The sequence below is a fragment of the Strix uralensis genome, chromosome 15 (assembly GCF_047716275.1).
Source record: "Strix uralensis isolate ZFMK-TIS-50842 chromosome 15, bStrUra1, whole genome shotgun sequence".
Classification (NCBI taxonomy): Eukaryota; Metazoa; Chordata; class Aves; order Strigiformes; family Strigidae; genus Strix; species Strix uralensis.
In genome coordinates, this window is record NC_133986.1 from 2,995,540 (window position 1) to 3,013,003 (window position 17,464).

At 37.9% G+C, this 17,464-nt stretch overlaps 1 protein-coding gene across 2 annotated transcripts in view; it reads right to left on the bottom strand.

The window, feature by feature from the left end:
• Positions 1–17,464, bottom strand: part of SPON1 (spondin 1) — a 358,480-nt gene that overhangs the window by 173,602 nt on the left and 167,414 nt on the right. For both annotated transcript variants that reach the window (XM_074884793.1, XM_074884792.1), the window contains exon 2: positions 11,149–11,255. Coding sequence is in view for 1 of the 2 variants with exons in the window: in XM_074884792.1 (XP_074740893.1) it covers positions 11,149–11,255 (107 nt within the window). In the remaining variant the exon portion in view is untranslated. The remainder of the gene's footprint in view (positions 1–11,148; positions 11,256–17,464) is intronic.

Here is a 17,464-nt window from a genome sequence, read left to right on the forward strand (position 1 = left end):
ATTCTTTTAAATGTTTCTTTTGAAAAGAAATGCAGGTCCAAATGAGCTATGCCCACCCACAAGGAAAAAAAAGAGGCAAGAGCAACAACAGTGCCTCAATTCACATAGATGAGAATAATTGGAGCCCAGTTCAATCTGTGAAGTAAACAGAAGCAGGATGAAGGCTTTTCAATTTACACCTACAGCCTACAAATTAGTAAGCAGTCTGGTAGGATGAGCTTGCCAGAGATTGCATAATAACCCTACCCACAGTGACAATGCAGGGAATGGGGAACAAAATGGTAGCTCTATACCAGCAGGGAATTTCCCTTTCTAATTACCAAGTACTATGAAAAGCATTCTCAAGAGCCAAACATTAGCTTTTGTGCAACTGGATCAGGAATTTCTTTGTTATTCTGTATTTATTTTCCTGTAAAAATTAATTTTAATATGCTGCTGTTTTAATCAAAAGTAACTATGTATAAAAAATAAAAAAATATTGTCCAGCTTGGAAATTTATTTGGTAAAATAAAAATTATTTGTACAGAAAGTTCAACAGGTTACCAGTAATAATAGCTTCTTAAAACATCTTGCCTGTATAGGCAATTGAAATCAAAGCACCTAAGCCAAAAAATTCTGCTTTCGCAGTACGTGTAGGGTACATTCATATCCTGCCTCTTATACAGCCATGAGAAAAGTGAAGTAGAACACATGATTTTCAGTTTTTCCTCACAGCAACTTAGAAGGGAGACAAAACAGAGCAGAAGGGGGGGATGATTGGAGATAAATAGTTTTAAAAATGCAACCCGCCTCTGAGGAACGTAGTTACTCACAAGGAACTTCTCTGTCCCCTTTCAATGATTGTTGAGGTATCGATTTCCACCATGGGCAGTTCCCAGCAATAGATCCTTCCACAAGCACAATTACTTGGAGTAGGAGTCAAGAATCATTCCAGAAAACAAAACTGCATAACTATACTGGCAACTGGTGCATTATTTCTAGATTTATCCTTGAATTTGTAGTGCTTGATTAGCAAGTCAAGCTCCTGTAAGTCAGTCCTATAAGTAAGTAGGTGTCCTGATGCTATCTAGGATGGAAACATCCATACCGTGGCTTGAGAAATAACCTGACTCAGAAGTGGTCCGTGGCGAGATCATATCTACTTATGACTGTTCTCTGGTGTCTTCCTGTGAGACGTTGCATCATTCTGATGTAGAATAAATACACTGATCAGATGACTAATGATCCTGGGTTGTTAGGTCATGAGAAAGAGCTATCACAGCAAAGAGAATAATCAGTTACAGCTGTTCAGGACAGCAATGCAAGTTGAAACAGTATCCCTTTGCAAACACTGAGAGGTCCCTACCATCATTAGAAAGGGAACAGCTGTAAAGGAGGACCACCATCAGGGTGGACCACATCTAGGTCTGAGAAGAGTACACATGCAGTCTAGAATAGCGAAAGCTAAATATATAGTCACTTTGGTAATGCAAAATTGCCTTCTGAATTCAGAAATTAGTTCTCAAGACAACTGGCATAGTAGCAGTACATTTAGTCTGGTAGCAATTAATTCAGCAGTGAGTTGTGATGAGAACTGACTTGCCTTACTTGACTATGAAACCTGGGGGAAGGATTTTCCCTACAACAGCCATTCATGAACGAGTCAAGTAGGTAAATTCCTGAATTTAAAAGAGCCATTACATTTCTAAGTCATCAAAACTCTTCTGAAGACACTGGAGGGGAAAAAAAAAAAGAATGAAAGAAAGATCATTTAAATTTAATTGGGAGACTTTCTACCAGCATACATGTACCTTCCTCAGAAGTCTAGAGGACTGACAGCAGAATTTTCGTAAAGTAGTAGAAAAGTCCATATAGCCTAGAGACAGTGTCAAGTTCAGCCTCAGCCTTTATCGACACCTTCACCCACCCTCTCCCCACCACCGCCCCTGAAATTACTTAAAGGGAAGAGAAAGAACATTCTGAGAAAAGACTTTCAAGTACAGACATAATTCTGTACTTCCATAGTGTAGTCATTGTAGTCTGGTAGCTGGCAGTGCTCATTTGGAGACAATTGTCAGAATAAGCACATTTCCCCAGCATAACCTTCCTTTTTAAAGCCCCGTGTCATTACGGGGGTAGCATGGTTGTCCAGATCCGCAGCTATCATAGTTAGGATTACAGGCAGTGACAGCTGAAGAAGTCCAGATCAGTAGGGAATACCTGATAAAAGCTTTGTAACCTGATGTAAAGTGGAAGTGCAAAGAACAGACACTTGTTCTAAGGTCCCGCTGATTGGAACTGACACAGTGAAGGTTTTCTGATGCTGCAGAACAGCAAATAACTACATCAGAGGTAATTCGTGGAGCATTAAAGAAGGATAATAGGAACTAATGAGATAAGAGTGCTGATCTTTCTCAGTAGAGACACAAAGTATCTAGAGTAATTGATGACTGCCTTAGATGAAGCTGGTAAATAATGAGGAGACCAAAAGGGAAATCTAGGAAGTAAAGCCTGATGGCAACATTATGAATGAAGAGAAAGATGCTGAATAGACGTTTCAATGAACCTGGAGCCTATATACATCTAGAGCTATAACCCATGGCAGTTACCCTATGGCAACTGTAAAGCATCTGGCTGTTGCCAGATGGTTAAATGTCTTTCCTAAAATTTCACATGTCCCAGGTGAGTCACCATCTGAAGGCAGGCTATCTGACACTGGAATAACAATGAGTTAGGTAGATTACGTGGGCTGGATAAAAGGGATATTTGAAATATCTATCTTAGTGACTCTAAAGGAATGTATGCCCTCTGAAATACTGCCCAGGGGAAGAACATACAGGTTCTACTGATTGACAAAAGAGACTAGTGGGATCTGCACTCCCAGAACCACACTTGGCTCTGAATTAAATAATTGCAATACAAAACCAGCCTCGAGTCTGGAAGCAAGACCTGAACAGAAAACCCTCATAAGGCATCAAATGGTCCCAAGCCCCAAAAGGCACAGAAGGGAGCTCCCAACATTGACATGTCTGAATTGCAGACTGAAGTCTCCAAGGCAGAAAGGGACAGTGCTTCCAGTGTCATTTCCTCACTTTACTGCTTCCCACAGAGTGGAGCTGACTCGTTAAGTGTCAGCGCCAAATTCTAGGAAACAATTCTCTAATAAGCCTCTTCAGGAGCCTCTTAAAAACAGAAAGTCTTGCAGTTTAGTGCTAATCCAAGGAACAGAATAAACTAGTAGATTTTATTTTTTTTTTTAACAGGAGATATAATTAGGCAATTCTGATATCTTACAATGACAGTCTGGCACTGCATAGGTAGGCTGCATGCATTGGCAGACTGCAAGGCAGGGAAGAAGTTAGACTTGAGGTAACCTGACTGATAAGCCTTGGATCTGAAAAGGAGTCTGGAGTTTTGAGGCATGCTTCTTGTATTTGGTTTTGGGGTTTCTAGGGGGATTTTTTGGTTTGGGTTTTGGGTTTGGCTTTTCTTTTTTTTGAAAGCAGAACTTGAAACATCAACAAATTAAATATTTGTTTAGGCATAACCCTTTCCAAAAAACATAAGCTCTTACTTGACACAATCATCATTTGAAGTCATTCTCAAGAAAGAGCATTTCCCCAGCACACACAAAAGAAAAGATATAAAGAAAAAAGAATAAATAAAAGTAGAATAAACAAAGAAAGAAGACTAAAAACTACACGGCCAGAAGCTAGATGATCTTTTCCATAGCTAAGCAGAGACAGGAAAAGGGTGAAGAAATATAAAAAAAAAAAAAGGCAGAAAATAATCTAAAGCGAAATAAATAAAACAAAATAGAATTTAAAGTTCTAAAAGTGATGCTATGACATAGCAAGAAAACCCTTAACAAAAGGCACTCCAGCATATTTAAGATTAGGCTGGCTGAGAGGAAGTCAGCGCCACACAATAAATCTTCCCTCAGTGTGAGTATGCCCTATCAAAGCAGGGCTGGGGAGAAGAGGTCTCTGCTTTGAGTGCTCAGGGTATGAATATTTAACAGAAAGGTACATATAGGCAAGTTTTTCAATATGAAATCAATGTTGTGAACTTGTTGAGATTGATTCAAATGCCTGTAAAAGAATGTTTGTACACATCTCACACTACAGACTGAGTATAACTGTACTGGACCATGTCTGTACTAGAGACTGGGTAGCACAGTATATGCTGGCACCTGTTCTTAACTCCAATGATCAAAATACACTGCTAGAAATAGAAATACTTTTATCCAAGCAAGTCTTCAAAACCTTCAAGACTGGAGACTGCAGTCTTTTGTGGGCAATCTCTGCCACTGCCTCACTGTCCTCATAGAGAAAAAGTTCTTCCTTATATCTGGTCTTACCCTGCCTTGTTTCTACTTGTACCTGTTGACTCTTATTCTCCTGGCAACCATGGTGAAAGAGTCTGGGCCACATAAATCTCAGAGGGCTTTCACAGAAAGCCTCTTAGCTCTTTCCCTAATACACGATAAACCAGGAAGCTACATGGAACCTCGCAGAGTTAAGCTAGTTGTCAATGGAAGTGACAGCCTATGCTAAGAAACTAAACCCATTTTTGTGCAGTAGTGAGCGAAGTTACACTGCAAGCAAGTACAGGTTAATAATTATTTCCTCTTCATAAATGTGTGTTAGCTAGTACTTCAAAGATCTACTGTACTAAAATACATAACAAAACAGTATTCAGAAATTTCTTATATTTTCTGATTTTGGCTGTGCAATTTTATAGTTTCAATAATTAATTCTAAAAGACATGGCAACTACGTATACAATGAGTTGAGGGAGTTCCCAAGGTATAACAAGCCAACATTTAGCATAGCAAAAAGGAAATGTTACAATGTAAAAATTTCTACCTCATTCATGACACAAGCCTAAAAGAGAAGAATAAAAAAATAAATGTAAAGGAAGGATGCAAAAACTTCTGCATGGTTGGAATCTAGCTTGCTTTTTCTACAGCCTCATCAATAGCAAACAATCACTATCACAGAGGTGTTTCTCTTCTGCAAGTTCCTGTTGCTCATCACTCTTAAATTATTATCTTTTACTGTCTGAAGCAAGGCATAACTATCTCCTGAGACAATTTTTAACCAAAATATTGCCAATAAGTGGTTAAGGTTTCTCTAGTGTACCAGAGATTTTTGTATTTAAACTCAAAGTGTTCACATTTTCCAATCAATGCTGTAACTGGCTGTGGCAGATACCTTTTTTCTTTTTTAGGCTCATATTTAATTCCCATGTATAATGATACGGAAGTCAGAGAGTTCTAGAAAAATATGTGGAAGTTTTCATCAAGGACAATCAATTCCACCCTACAGGAAATGTGAACTAGAGCTTGTTTTACCTTTTTAAAATTATTTATTTTTTCTGTCTAGACTAATGTATGCAATAATGATTCTTACAGAAAGAAAATTCATTAATACTCTTGCAAATACAAAAGACCAGGAGACTTAAATTTTGCAGACTCAGAATTCATCTCTACCTTCTCAGTCTCCAAATCGTAAACCTGGCTTATTCTGATTCTTTCATATTTAACATACTCCTGTAATTATAGCTTTGGATCATTAATTTAATGACTGCATACAACTATTTCACATTGATTTATCTTCTGCTGATAGTAGAACTGCTGATCAATACTTCATAAAGAGAATTTCATTTAGGGGTTTGGATGCAACTGCATTCCTCCCCTTTTTGGGGATACAGCATCTATCTCTCTGAAACCAACGTAGACAGCTTTGTGTTCTTTTCCGCTTGATAAATGGAAAGTAGATATATAATGTCATGGCCACATAATCACCATGTTTAAACACACAAGTAAATAGTGTCCTTTTTTTTTTTTTTTAACTCCTCACATAGGATTATATCTCCTAATTGTAACGTCTCAGCCCTCCTTCTTGAAAACCCTGACAAATTTTTAAAATTTGAAAATTTAATTATATAGAAATATTATTTTCATTCCCTAGTCTGAGGAAGCTTTACTAAAAAACCTAAACTATGTGGTTTCTCTAGGAAATGGAAATTCATCCCCCCGATTTGCAAACCATTGGTGATTGAATGTTTCACATCAAATCAGAGTAAAAATGCATTACTTCCGTATGATTACAAGCAGTAAGATGACAGACCCAGTTTCAGTAATAAGATGGTGGGGAAGGGAACGTAGAGAATGAAAACATGAGCAAAATACTTGAGAGTTCTGAACTCGTCAAACAAAACTACATTACTTCATACATCTCAGAATTAGCCATTTACTAAGTAGTCTGATGTGCTTATATTGGGATAAAAAGTTAAAAAAATATACAAGTTGAGTACAACACCAAGATTACATAAGCATAGATTAATCTTTAATATAAAAAACCCTCAATAAATAATTGCAGTCATTAATTATTTAAAAAACTATAAACAAACTTTGCTTATAAATACAAGAACTAATAAATCATGAGGCATGGCTAAAAGGCTGTTTAAGGCTGTTTCTTTCAAAATGCAGTATATCAACTGCTTAAGAAGATATAAGATTCTTATAAAATGCTGGAAGACAGCAATTGAGGAACTGCTTTTCTAAGAGCTTGTAAAAATACCTTTTAATCTAAAAGCTTTGGTAAGCACATCAGTCAGCTGAACAGCATCAAAAGAACTGGTCAGCATGTCTTCAAAAACAAAGGCAATGTTTGGGGCTATTGTTTCAGGGTAAACCTAGAGAAGAAGGACTTAGAATAAAGGGCCACTTGCCTTACTTACCTGACAACTGCTCCAATTTTCCTTAAATGTTTTCTTCTTCAGCACACATCCCTAGCTTTTATAAATGCCATACTTTTAATGAAACCTTCACTCTTGCTACTGCTGTGCCTGCTTATGTTCTTACATTGGTTTTGCACTGGTGGGTCACTAAATTCAGTGAACTAAACTAAGAATTTCTTGATTCAATCTAGAGCAAAGAAAGTCAAAAGGACACCTCCAGGAACACTACTATGATGAATGTGTTTAACTAGTGCATTTAACTATCACAAAAATAGTGGACATAAGAATCTAACAACTGATTATGCCAAAACAATACAGAGAAGTGACATTTTGAGTCTTTAGACTTGGTTTATCACTGTGCATGAGAAAAGCAGGTCATGTTTGCACACTATTTTATAGTGACTGTTTAATTGTCAAACGTATTTATAAAGTCCATAAACAGCACCAATTTTTGGAGGAATCATGAGCACTTTGAAGGATAGGATCATAGTTCAGAACTTTCTTGATATATTGAACAAAGCTCTACACTTAGAAGGAATAAAATGCACAGAGAGAAAATGAGGAATCACATTGTAGGCGGCAAAACGTTCAGGAAAGGATTTCAGACTTTATCGTTGACCTCCGGTAAAATACTGAGATGCTCCTGTGATAAATGCAAGTTGCATCCACTTAGAGGATTCTGCATGAAGACTAGGATAGCAATTATGATACTCCAAAGGGTTATTGTATGTAAATTCTGTATGATTTTACACTTAGGGTCCAGATAGAATATTGTGTAGAATTCTGGGGAATATAAGTAAGGCTGAACCCCCAACTTGACTGCAGAAGCGGCAAATTGAAAAAAGATGCCCTATAATGAAAATATGAAAAATTTAATAAGAAACAGGTAGAGAGCATGTGGAATGGAAAAGAAAATAACAAAAAAACTTCAGAATAACTGTCTCATAAAATATCAAGAAAATTCTTAATCAAGGAAGATAATCTGATGAGACAGCAATTTAATCACTATTAGTAAAGACTCAGTTTAGACATTAGGAAAAGCTCTAGAGTGTTTTCCTTAGATTCTCTATAAAATATAATATACTGAAGTATTTGAACAGGCCAGAGATGAATTTTTGTTGTTGTTGAACATATCTTCAGAACAGATTCAGAAAACTTCCACCAAGAATATTCTTGGAATATTTATTCTTCCTCAGAGAATGAGATAGATGAGATGAGGCTCAGCACTAAATTTATATTATTCTACATTATTTACCAGACTAAATCTATTACATTGCATACATGTTGATTAAAATGGCCTGTATAGATACTGTTCTATAGTCAATCAGTGCTTGATTGTTGCCCTCGAGTCTAATTTGCCTTCAAACAATTTGCAGACTGTTGCTAAACATTACAAAAGAGAAAGATCAGCAGTCTGCATGACAACAGTTGGGAATGGCCTGTGTAAAGAGGCCAATGGGACATGATATCCAAAGCTTTCAGAGAGCTGCAACGTGCCCCTGAGTTGCACAATTACTACTGGCATAAGTAAGAGCTGCATTATTATATCCCCAAACTTCTACGACTGAATTTGGCATCTTTAATTCCCCAACCATATTTAATTTAGCTATTTAACATATGTTTGCATGTTTGTGGGAGACAATGTGATTTGTTTATTTTAAAGCCAAATTGTGCCCTGGGTGTGATACAAGGACAAAGAAAAAGAAGTTTGGCTGCATTAAACAAACAAACAACAGTAAAATCAGCTTTAAAAGTCTCCGTTTTCTCAGAGGAAAACAGATTCAGAATGGTGGAGTACAAACTACACTTCTCTAGAGGTCTCTACTCCATGGCAAGGTAACCAAAAAAAGTACAGAAAAAAATACCTGTCTAACCACGAATTTTAAGTCGTGCTATTTATAGGATCAGGACCCTGCAGCTTAATGATTAATGAAGATTGACCATACCTGCTGACTTGCAGAGTCAGACAAGAGTAAATGAGCCATGAAGAGGTTGTAAAAGGCAGAGCAAAGCAAACTCATGGCAGCCGCTTACTGCACGTTCATCCTTTGCCACGGGCTGCAGCAGCACTCAACCTGCCGCAGCAGGAATGTGACCACGGAAAACCGTGTTTTCCCAGCCTGAGTGTGCCATATCCATGAGTCCCTGAGATGTTTATCCTTATTTAACACCTTGCTGCTCTAGCACATGCCCTCTGCAGTACTTTGAGGCATTACACCTGTTGAGCAGTTTAACACTCAATAGCTGTGCAAAACAAAAGCCACAGCCCCGATGGGATCTTAACCTGAATACAAAGTATGGATTCAGGTCATTGCAACCCATACTTCACAATTTGAAAGTGGCACTCACAGGCTCAAAAATACAGTGTTTTACAGTCTCCGAGGCATGGGGGAAAAGCATATGTCTTATTTGGTCAACTTTCATTCTTTCTATCCTGGCTGTACTGCAAAGTCTTGCTGATATGAATGAAGCACTTTGCTTCATGCAATGCATTCACGTGCTTTTGGACTTTTATTTGAACAGTATACATGTCTCCTCAAGGAGGCAGAGGCTTATGCCAGTAACCCAGAAGTAGCATTTCGTATCTTGCCACTATTAAGGAATTTTCACTGAGTTCTGTCCACTAGATAATTCACTGAATAAGATATTCTCCATCTGAGCACATGAAATACGTAGCTGTGAGTGGCATGTAAGTCATTGTACACACAGTTTTTTCTTACTCTGCACAGGTGTTTAGACACCATTAGGATCTTCACATTATAATAAAAACACAGTGCAAACCCTTGAACTAAACAGCTTCTTTCCTCCTCTAGTTACTAGCACCTAGCCATGACACAAGAGACATTGTTATTTATCACTGAAAGCATTCATTGGATACCTAAATAAGAATCTGAAATCTGTATCAACACAGGCAGAACTGGCAGGCACTATATGAATGAACTTCAGTTAATTGTGCTAATGTGGGATGAGCACAGTGAGTACTGTTTGTGCCACAGAAATACAAATTTAGTTATGCATAAATTTTGAAACTCATCTGCCAATTAGAATACTGATTTCAGATTGCAATCCATACAATAAAATTAATTAAACAATCCTCTCCACTGAGATCCATTGGGATTTTTTTGATCTATGTAGAATTTCCATTCGTATCTCACTCTGCTGACTTCAAAATTCCTCTGTACTTCAGCAAACTTAGTGAGTTTCTCACTACATTGTGAGTTACACTTACACCTGGCCATAAAGGCAACACTCAGGCCAAGTCTTTCCCATTAGTCACAGCTATAGAAAGATTAACAACTGAAATACAAAATTAAATGGTGATAAGTTTCTTTTAAAAGAGATGAAGCACCACCATTTCTACTTCTTAGCAGTAGCTGATGCTTCAAAGCTAGATTATTCTTAAAAAAGCCCTAATTGTCCATATTAAACAGATTTCTCCCAATTAATCTTAGTAAATGGTATAATTTTAAGGAAGATGGAATTATTCCCCCATCAAATAAATTCTCACTTATACTAGATTTTCTAGATGTATGAAAACCAGAAAGAGGCTTCTAAGCAAACTCAATAGGAAAACAGGGCTAATACATATTGAGTTTGCACATCATATTTGTTATATACAAAAACCAGAAGATGCTTCAGGAAGAGATGCTAGGATTAAGTTGATTATTAAAATTAGTATCAATATTATTACCCATCCTGTAATTTATAATCAACATCATTCAACAATATTTCTAAGTTTGAAAAGTAAAATAGGAAACTATCTCATCTGAGAATCAACCAACCTACATAATTTCTACCTACTTTCATAAATATGATGTGTATTCTCAATTTCCAGAATTCCTTTCATGCAATATGATCTTGAAATAGCTGGAAATACTGTTTTGTGAATCATCGCTCTGGATTCTGATCCTTTTAATAATGATAAACAACATTTCATCCCACTGAATGTGTTCGTTAAGTGAAGTACTACTGAGCATCAATAACACAGCAGAATCTAATTTATGACTGATAAAACAGTCATTACAGCTGTGGCAAACAATTCTTAGTCAAAGTCTACATCCAAATGGACAAAAATATCTAGGCAAAGAAATACATAGAACAAAATGTGAACAAAACAATTTTCATATTCACTTTGGATAACAAATTCAGGTGTGTCCTAGGCTCCAGGTTCAAATAATTGATGCCCATGTTTAACTGTAAGAACGTAGGAAGGCAAGCTGAAGTCAAGGTACAAAAGCCTTAACCTCTTGAAGAGGTTGCATGGAATATAAAATAGTCTATGTTGTTCTCATGTCAACATCCACAAATATTTATTCTTACTGAAGCATAGTCTGCATCCTGCTGTGCGTAGAAATTCTCCCTTTGAGCCAAGCATACAGTAAGGAAGACTCCTAGAGGTACAGGTCAGAGAAAGTTCTCTCACCTGAAAAGTTCCTGCATGGTCTTCTTCTTTGTCACCTTCTTTCCCTTCCTTGAGAGCGATCAACGTGAATCCTCGGAAGTAAGCAGGAGTGGCAGCAGAAAGCGTCACTGAGATATAATGAACAAAGAAATAATGAACACATAGTATTAATTGTGAGATCAGTCACTTGCATATCATTTCACAGTTCAACTTGAAAGGTGTGTGTTTTAAATTGGTATTAACAAAAGCTAGAGCACTAACAACATGGAGCAGAGCCAGCGAGAATACAAAAACATTCAGTCCAAGTTTCCACATAAACTGAAAAACACTGGCATGATGTGAAATACCTCAGCTATTGTTTTTTCCACACACAAACTTTTTTTTTTTTAAAGCAGATTGCAAATCTGCTCAGATCTGCAAGAGGGCTATTTGTTGTTGTTGTGAGGGTGGGGACATGTGTGTGGTTTTATTTTCTTTGGGGTTTTTTTTTGTGGGGGGTTTGGGGTTTTTTTCTTTGGGTTTGGTTTTTCTTGTTGGTGTTTTTGTTTGTTTGTTTGTTTTTTAACATAAGGAACGTTTCCTGAACATTTGGCTTCAGCTTTTGTCCTGTTCTGAGCATAGACATGTATCTAGGCATTTTAGCACACAGAAAGTCTCTTTAACTGTAAAGCAAGATGACAATATTGCCAGCTCCAGCTCAGCTACTCTCAACACAGTACTCCAGCTGGTGGAGATGGTTGCTCTAAAACTATCTTTCCTCTCCTTTAACTTCAGGTCAGAAGAGGACACAAAGTTAAACTCATGGCTAAAGCTGGCCTCTAAAGGTTGTGCTGCCAGCTCTGATTGCCAAAGCATCCCACACATCAGCAAGACACCCTTCACACACCAGTCCTGACCAGGAGGGTGTCATTGGATCCACCAGCAGAGAACAAATAACATAATGCTGACTAATCTGATTTTACCATGCTTAGAATCAGGATTACACCCCTCATTTTCTGCTAGTGCAAGATACCTCTGTATGATTTTTTTTTTTCTATTTGTTATCATCAGTACCTAAGCACCACCCAGCACCACAGTCAGGTGGTTCTTTTGAACACTATCAGAAAGCTGGAATGAGGCAAAGTTTTGAGACAGAACTTTTAGGGGAGTTTTAAAATTACTGAACCCTTTTCAACACCTTATAGGAATCCTTTACTGAAGTAGACTTAGATTTTAGGGAAAAAGTCTTTTTTAATTAAAGGAAGAGAGAAAGAAAACTAGATTACTAATACTTTTAAGTCGCTTTTACTTCAAGCATAATGCAGACAGCAATGCTCATAGTACACTATTGTCACACTCTCAAACCCCGACTGGCACAACAAAAACTGAAGACCACCCAGAGTTTTCATGAGCAAATTGCAACTACCAATGCTGCTTCGTAGAAAAGTATTCACAAGAAACTCCCTCTTACACAAATAGGCTGTGAGCGGTTGAATCACATTACTAAAAATGATAGATTGCCCTTAAAAGATATGAACTTCAAAATATGTCCAGAATTCATTTGGAACATATGGAGAGCTCTTTGATCTAGAAATTCAGTAGTGAAAAAATATAAAATAAGATTTTTTAAGATTTCTAGAATTATGCAGCAGTACTGGGGTCTAAAAACCATGGTGTTTGTAGAAATACATAACTGACTATATGTGAAAAAAGAAGGATTGGAGAGATACACAAAAGGTTAAAAATTGAAAGTGCCATGTTTAGACCTGTACACCTGCAAACACCTGTACAGATCTAGAGTAGTGATCAGCATAATAGCAAATCCCCCAACTCTCAAGATTTTCAGCACACTTTTCATTGCATGGAATCTTATTATGAGGTTAAACCTCGTCATTTTTGAGGAGAAAAAAACTGTCACATTTTATATACAGGAACTGAGTAGTAGCATAAAAATGTAATCGGAAACTTTAATGCTATTAAGTATTGCTCCAATTCATTAATTCATTATCTGCCCAGTAATTAGTATTATTAGCCCTATTTTGCAAACTTTTGCAGCATTATCCAGATGAAAATCCACAGCCAGCCTCTCAGTTGCCATAATTGAGAACAGCACACTGCTGAACACAACGGATGAACGCATTACACTTGCTTGAACAGATTCTTAGAAACTAATTGCCATAAAGGTCTTTTACGTGCAACAAATTTTTCCATATATTATATGTAATTCAAAACTCTGAATCACCGTGAGTAAAAGGTTACACCAGAAATACTTCAATACTTAGGCAAGCAAATAGAGAATCCAGCTGTGAATTGACTCAACAGTTTTCATCATTTTCCTCACAAATTTACAGATCAAACCAAACAGTTCAAAATTCTAAACAAATACCTACCTATAAAATAGAGGACATCTGAAATGCTACAAAAGCCATCAGGAAAAAAAAAAAAAAAAAGTGGAAGGTAATTCCAAAGCCTGACTCATAGTTTTTGAATGCCTGGGGTTAGCAATACTCATGCTGTGGTTGCACAGTCATTTAAACCCAGAATAAATCCATGCTTCCTCCAACATGAGTGCTCCTGCCCTCCCCCACCCCGCACTGCTCCTACAGCAGCGGCATCCAGGCAGCTGTGCTGTCAGCCAAAGCAGGGAACACATCCAGTTGAAAAGTAAAACAAAACAAAAAACCCCAACCAGAGAGTTCAGCTGGGTCCAGTCCCCGAGCGGCTGCTCTGTGCAGCCCCAGGAGCACTTCTGCCAGTGGCAGGGACAGCCAGATACAAGCGAGGGGCCGCAGGGTGATGACCCGCAGGAGCAGAGCAAATCTGTGGGATTTTAGGAGCCCTGCAACCTCAGCTCAAGGATACCAGAATGATTATGTGCTTTGGTCACCCCAAGCTAGGCCAGAACCTGAGCTCTGTCAGTTCTCTGAACTACCCGGTGTGCTAAGTAACATTGCAGTGCAAGGCTTTACTTGAAGCACTCCTAAATCCAGAGCCTTGTTATGGGGATGGTTCTGTAGCCGCTGGCTCTGGACTGATTGTTTCAGCACAGGAGGCAGCTTGCATTGCACAGGCAGCAGTGGGAAGCTGTCAGACTACATCTGGTTTTCACAAGAGATAGCAGCTCCTCATTGTATAAGAGTTGAGTTCTCCTTCTTGGGCTAAACTCTGCCATTTTAAAGAACAGCTGAGTATTGCTCACACTGCGTTCACACTAATTAAAATTCATTGAACAATATGAACTTCCTGTAAAGATCAGTTAAATCTCAGTGCAAGTCTCAAAGTTAAGGATTTTATTTTAAAGAGAAGATTATATATCAACAGTTACTTTTGTCTGTTTCCATCCCCTCTGGCAAATCTCTAGTTACCTTACAAGTTGCACTTTGGCACACACCTTCAAGGCTCCTCTTTCCACAGAGTCCCCAGCTAAAGGTGGGGTGATCAAAGCAATTGCTCCTTTGGTTTCAGGCAGGAAATCTGATTTTCCGCGTCCCACACTACAGCACATCTTGTGTTGTACATTGCACAAGTACCAACAAATGCACTTCTAATATCTACTTTTATCTATAGTTTGTGAAACACCAGAATCTCTAAAATATTTACAGAATGAGGGTTTGTTTGTAAAGTATATAAAAGTGTTTGCATGTTGGGGGGAAGAAAGAAATAGAAAGGAAAAGATTCAACATTCCTTAGAAGAGAAGTCCCCAAACCAATACAACAGAGCATCTAACATTGAATGAGGTTTTCCTTGAAAACTGAGAGGGTGAACAGACCTACAAGTGGAAATTCTGTTAAAAATGGAAACAGAATCCACACAGAAGGTATATCTAAGGACTATACTAGTCAAATCTTCACTTTCTTTGTTTGAATAACAATCTGATGATATTATGGAGGAAACTACATCTATTGCATGTTAGCATGTGAAAAGAACGTACTACTGCCTTTTTGCAGAAGCAATTTGATTTATATTTTTAATAGGATGAAACTTACATCATTCTTCATGGAAATCTCATGTAATCATTAATCTAACTCTACAGATCAATAAAGCTAGGACTGAGTATTTTCAAGGATCATTACCCTGTAACACCATCTAAACTTAAGGCTCAGTTGTGACCTTTGAATGCAATGGGAACTTTGACCTTCGGTGGAAGCAAAAGCAGCTACATCAAGGTCTAAGTTAACCAGCAGGTAGGAGAGGACATCAACCTCAGGACTGTGTGCCCACAGACCCCATACTCTGGGAGGACCTGCCCACCACACACATTTGGCTACCTGCTCCACAAGGGAAAAAGCAACAGTATTGCAGCCTGAAAGACCAGGCAGATGAAGAACACTTGCAGGCTACAGCATCAGGAGACCCAAAGAAAATGTTAGAAATCAGTCACATCACCTTCTCTGTGGGACACCACGAAGCCCGTAGCCATTGTTGCTTTCTTAGGTGTGTGGGAGGAAAGGAAGGTGGCTCCTCAGCCCTGCTGCTACCTCATTTTCAATTGTTTGAGACAGGAGAATGTGTTTTTATTTACTGATGCCAGTGTTTGCAGACCAGAGGAGGTGCATACACATTGAAATAGATCATTCAGTGCTCAGGGCCATTTTCCTCTATCACAGCTTCAGAGAGGTGGAAAACAAAGGCTTCCATACACACAGATCCACCCAGGATTTCCCTTTAGGGCAAATAGATCCTGGTTGATTCCCACTCTGCAAGACTGCTGCAATGCTTCCTCCAGTCAACACAGCTCAAGGGTCTTACATGTGTGCCACATGAACCAACGATTGAGTCATGAACATAAATGGATGCCTCTATACCATCAATTTAGCGGAGTACAGCATTTGTATGTACAGTTAATTCCTGTTATCCACCTTGCATAAATACTAGTTCATTGCAGGAGCCCGCTAGGGAATGTGCCAAGGATCCAGATTGCATTAAATCAAGCACGGGCCATGGAAACAAGCACATTTGGCTCCAACTCAATGGAGGTTGTACAACACTGCAGAAAATCTGCACATCTAGTAATCTACAGATAAAAAACCCCCACAGATGTGCTATAATCCTCTATTTTTTAATTATTGGTTGGATTTTCTACCCTTTGTATAACACAGAAATAAATTTCCAGTTGTACTGTAGAAATTCCTTGAAAATGAGCTCTTGAAACTTTCTGTAATGTTGTTAGTTTTAACCATTGCCATAGATAAAGTATACGTTACAGTAACATTTACTTATGTTCTTCCAACCATTTAGAAAGTGTCCTGAAAGGACTATCTAGATAAGATTGAAGTATTCAGGTAGCACATAACTTTAAGCACTTTCCCCCTACATTTCCACGCAATAGAAATGTCTTTGATGGATGACTGAAAATATCCAATAATACTTCTACAGAAGTAAATTCTAAAACTTTTTAAGAACAGTCACATTTGTCACTGTCAAAGAACTTGACACTTATCTCTACCCTGCTTAGTAAACGTATCAAACTGATGTGCAACATGAAATCTTTCAGAGTCAGGGTACTAATCCTGATGTCTGGAACTGTTAACCAATTTGAGAAAATGTAGATTTCCTCACACCATTAGAATAAATCAATTCTTGAGGAAAAAAATTATCAACAATCATGCAAAGTTACCAGCTGATGCTCAAAACAGGTCAATCACTGCTGCAAATGTATTTTTCAAGCTTTAAGGGAACATGATGATTATGCTACATGCACACTTTTTTCTTCCTATCTGTACTAAGATTCCCATGTTCATGCGATGGGAAAACATTGCTCTTTACACTGAATCTAAGGAAGGTCAGGAGAAACACTTCGAAGAAACTCTCAAAATTTGTTTTCCAAAGTGATGCCTATAAAGTATATTAGTTATGGTACCTAAAGTGACCAAATTCTTTTAAGTGTTTTTAAAATACAAAGTTAACACTAAACTCCACAAAGGTTTGTTTCCAAAGGCATTATATGGTGAGGCAGGAAAAGTGACCAAAACCTGCCTTTGCCTATTAATTAGAGAAATACACTGAAATGTGCTTTGGAAGTTAATTTCAACGATTGTATGTGAAGTGCTCAGAAAAGAAGAACCAATGCCTCCATCTCTTATTTACAGTGGTCATTAGCACCATCTCTGCCTCTTTCCTGTTTGAACCATCTGTTCATTTCCCCAGAAAAAAGAGGGGGGTGGGATAAACATAAGTGGAAAATGTGGGAAGTTGGCAGCGTGCTGCATCACTGTTTGCCCATATGCTAACTCATTATATTAACATTCATATTTCAGGGCAAGAACAATTAGCTCTGAGTTTCCTCTCCTTCCTGCTGAACATAAAGCTTCTTCTATTCCCTGTTATTTTTAAAGGGATAGGAAGAAATCCTACAGA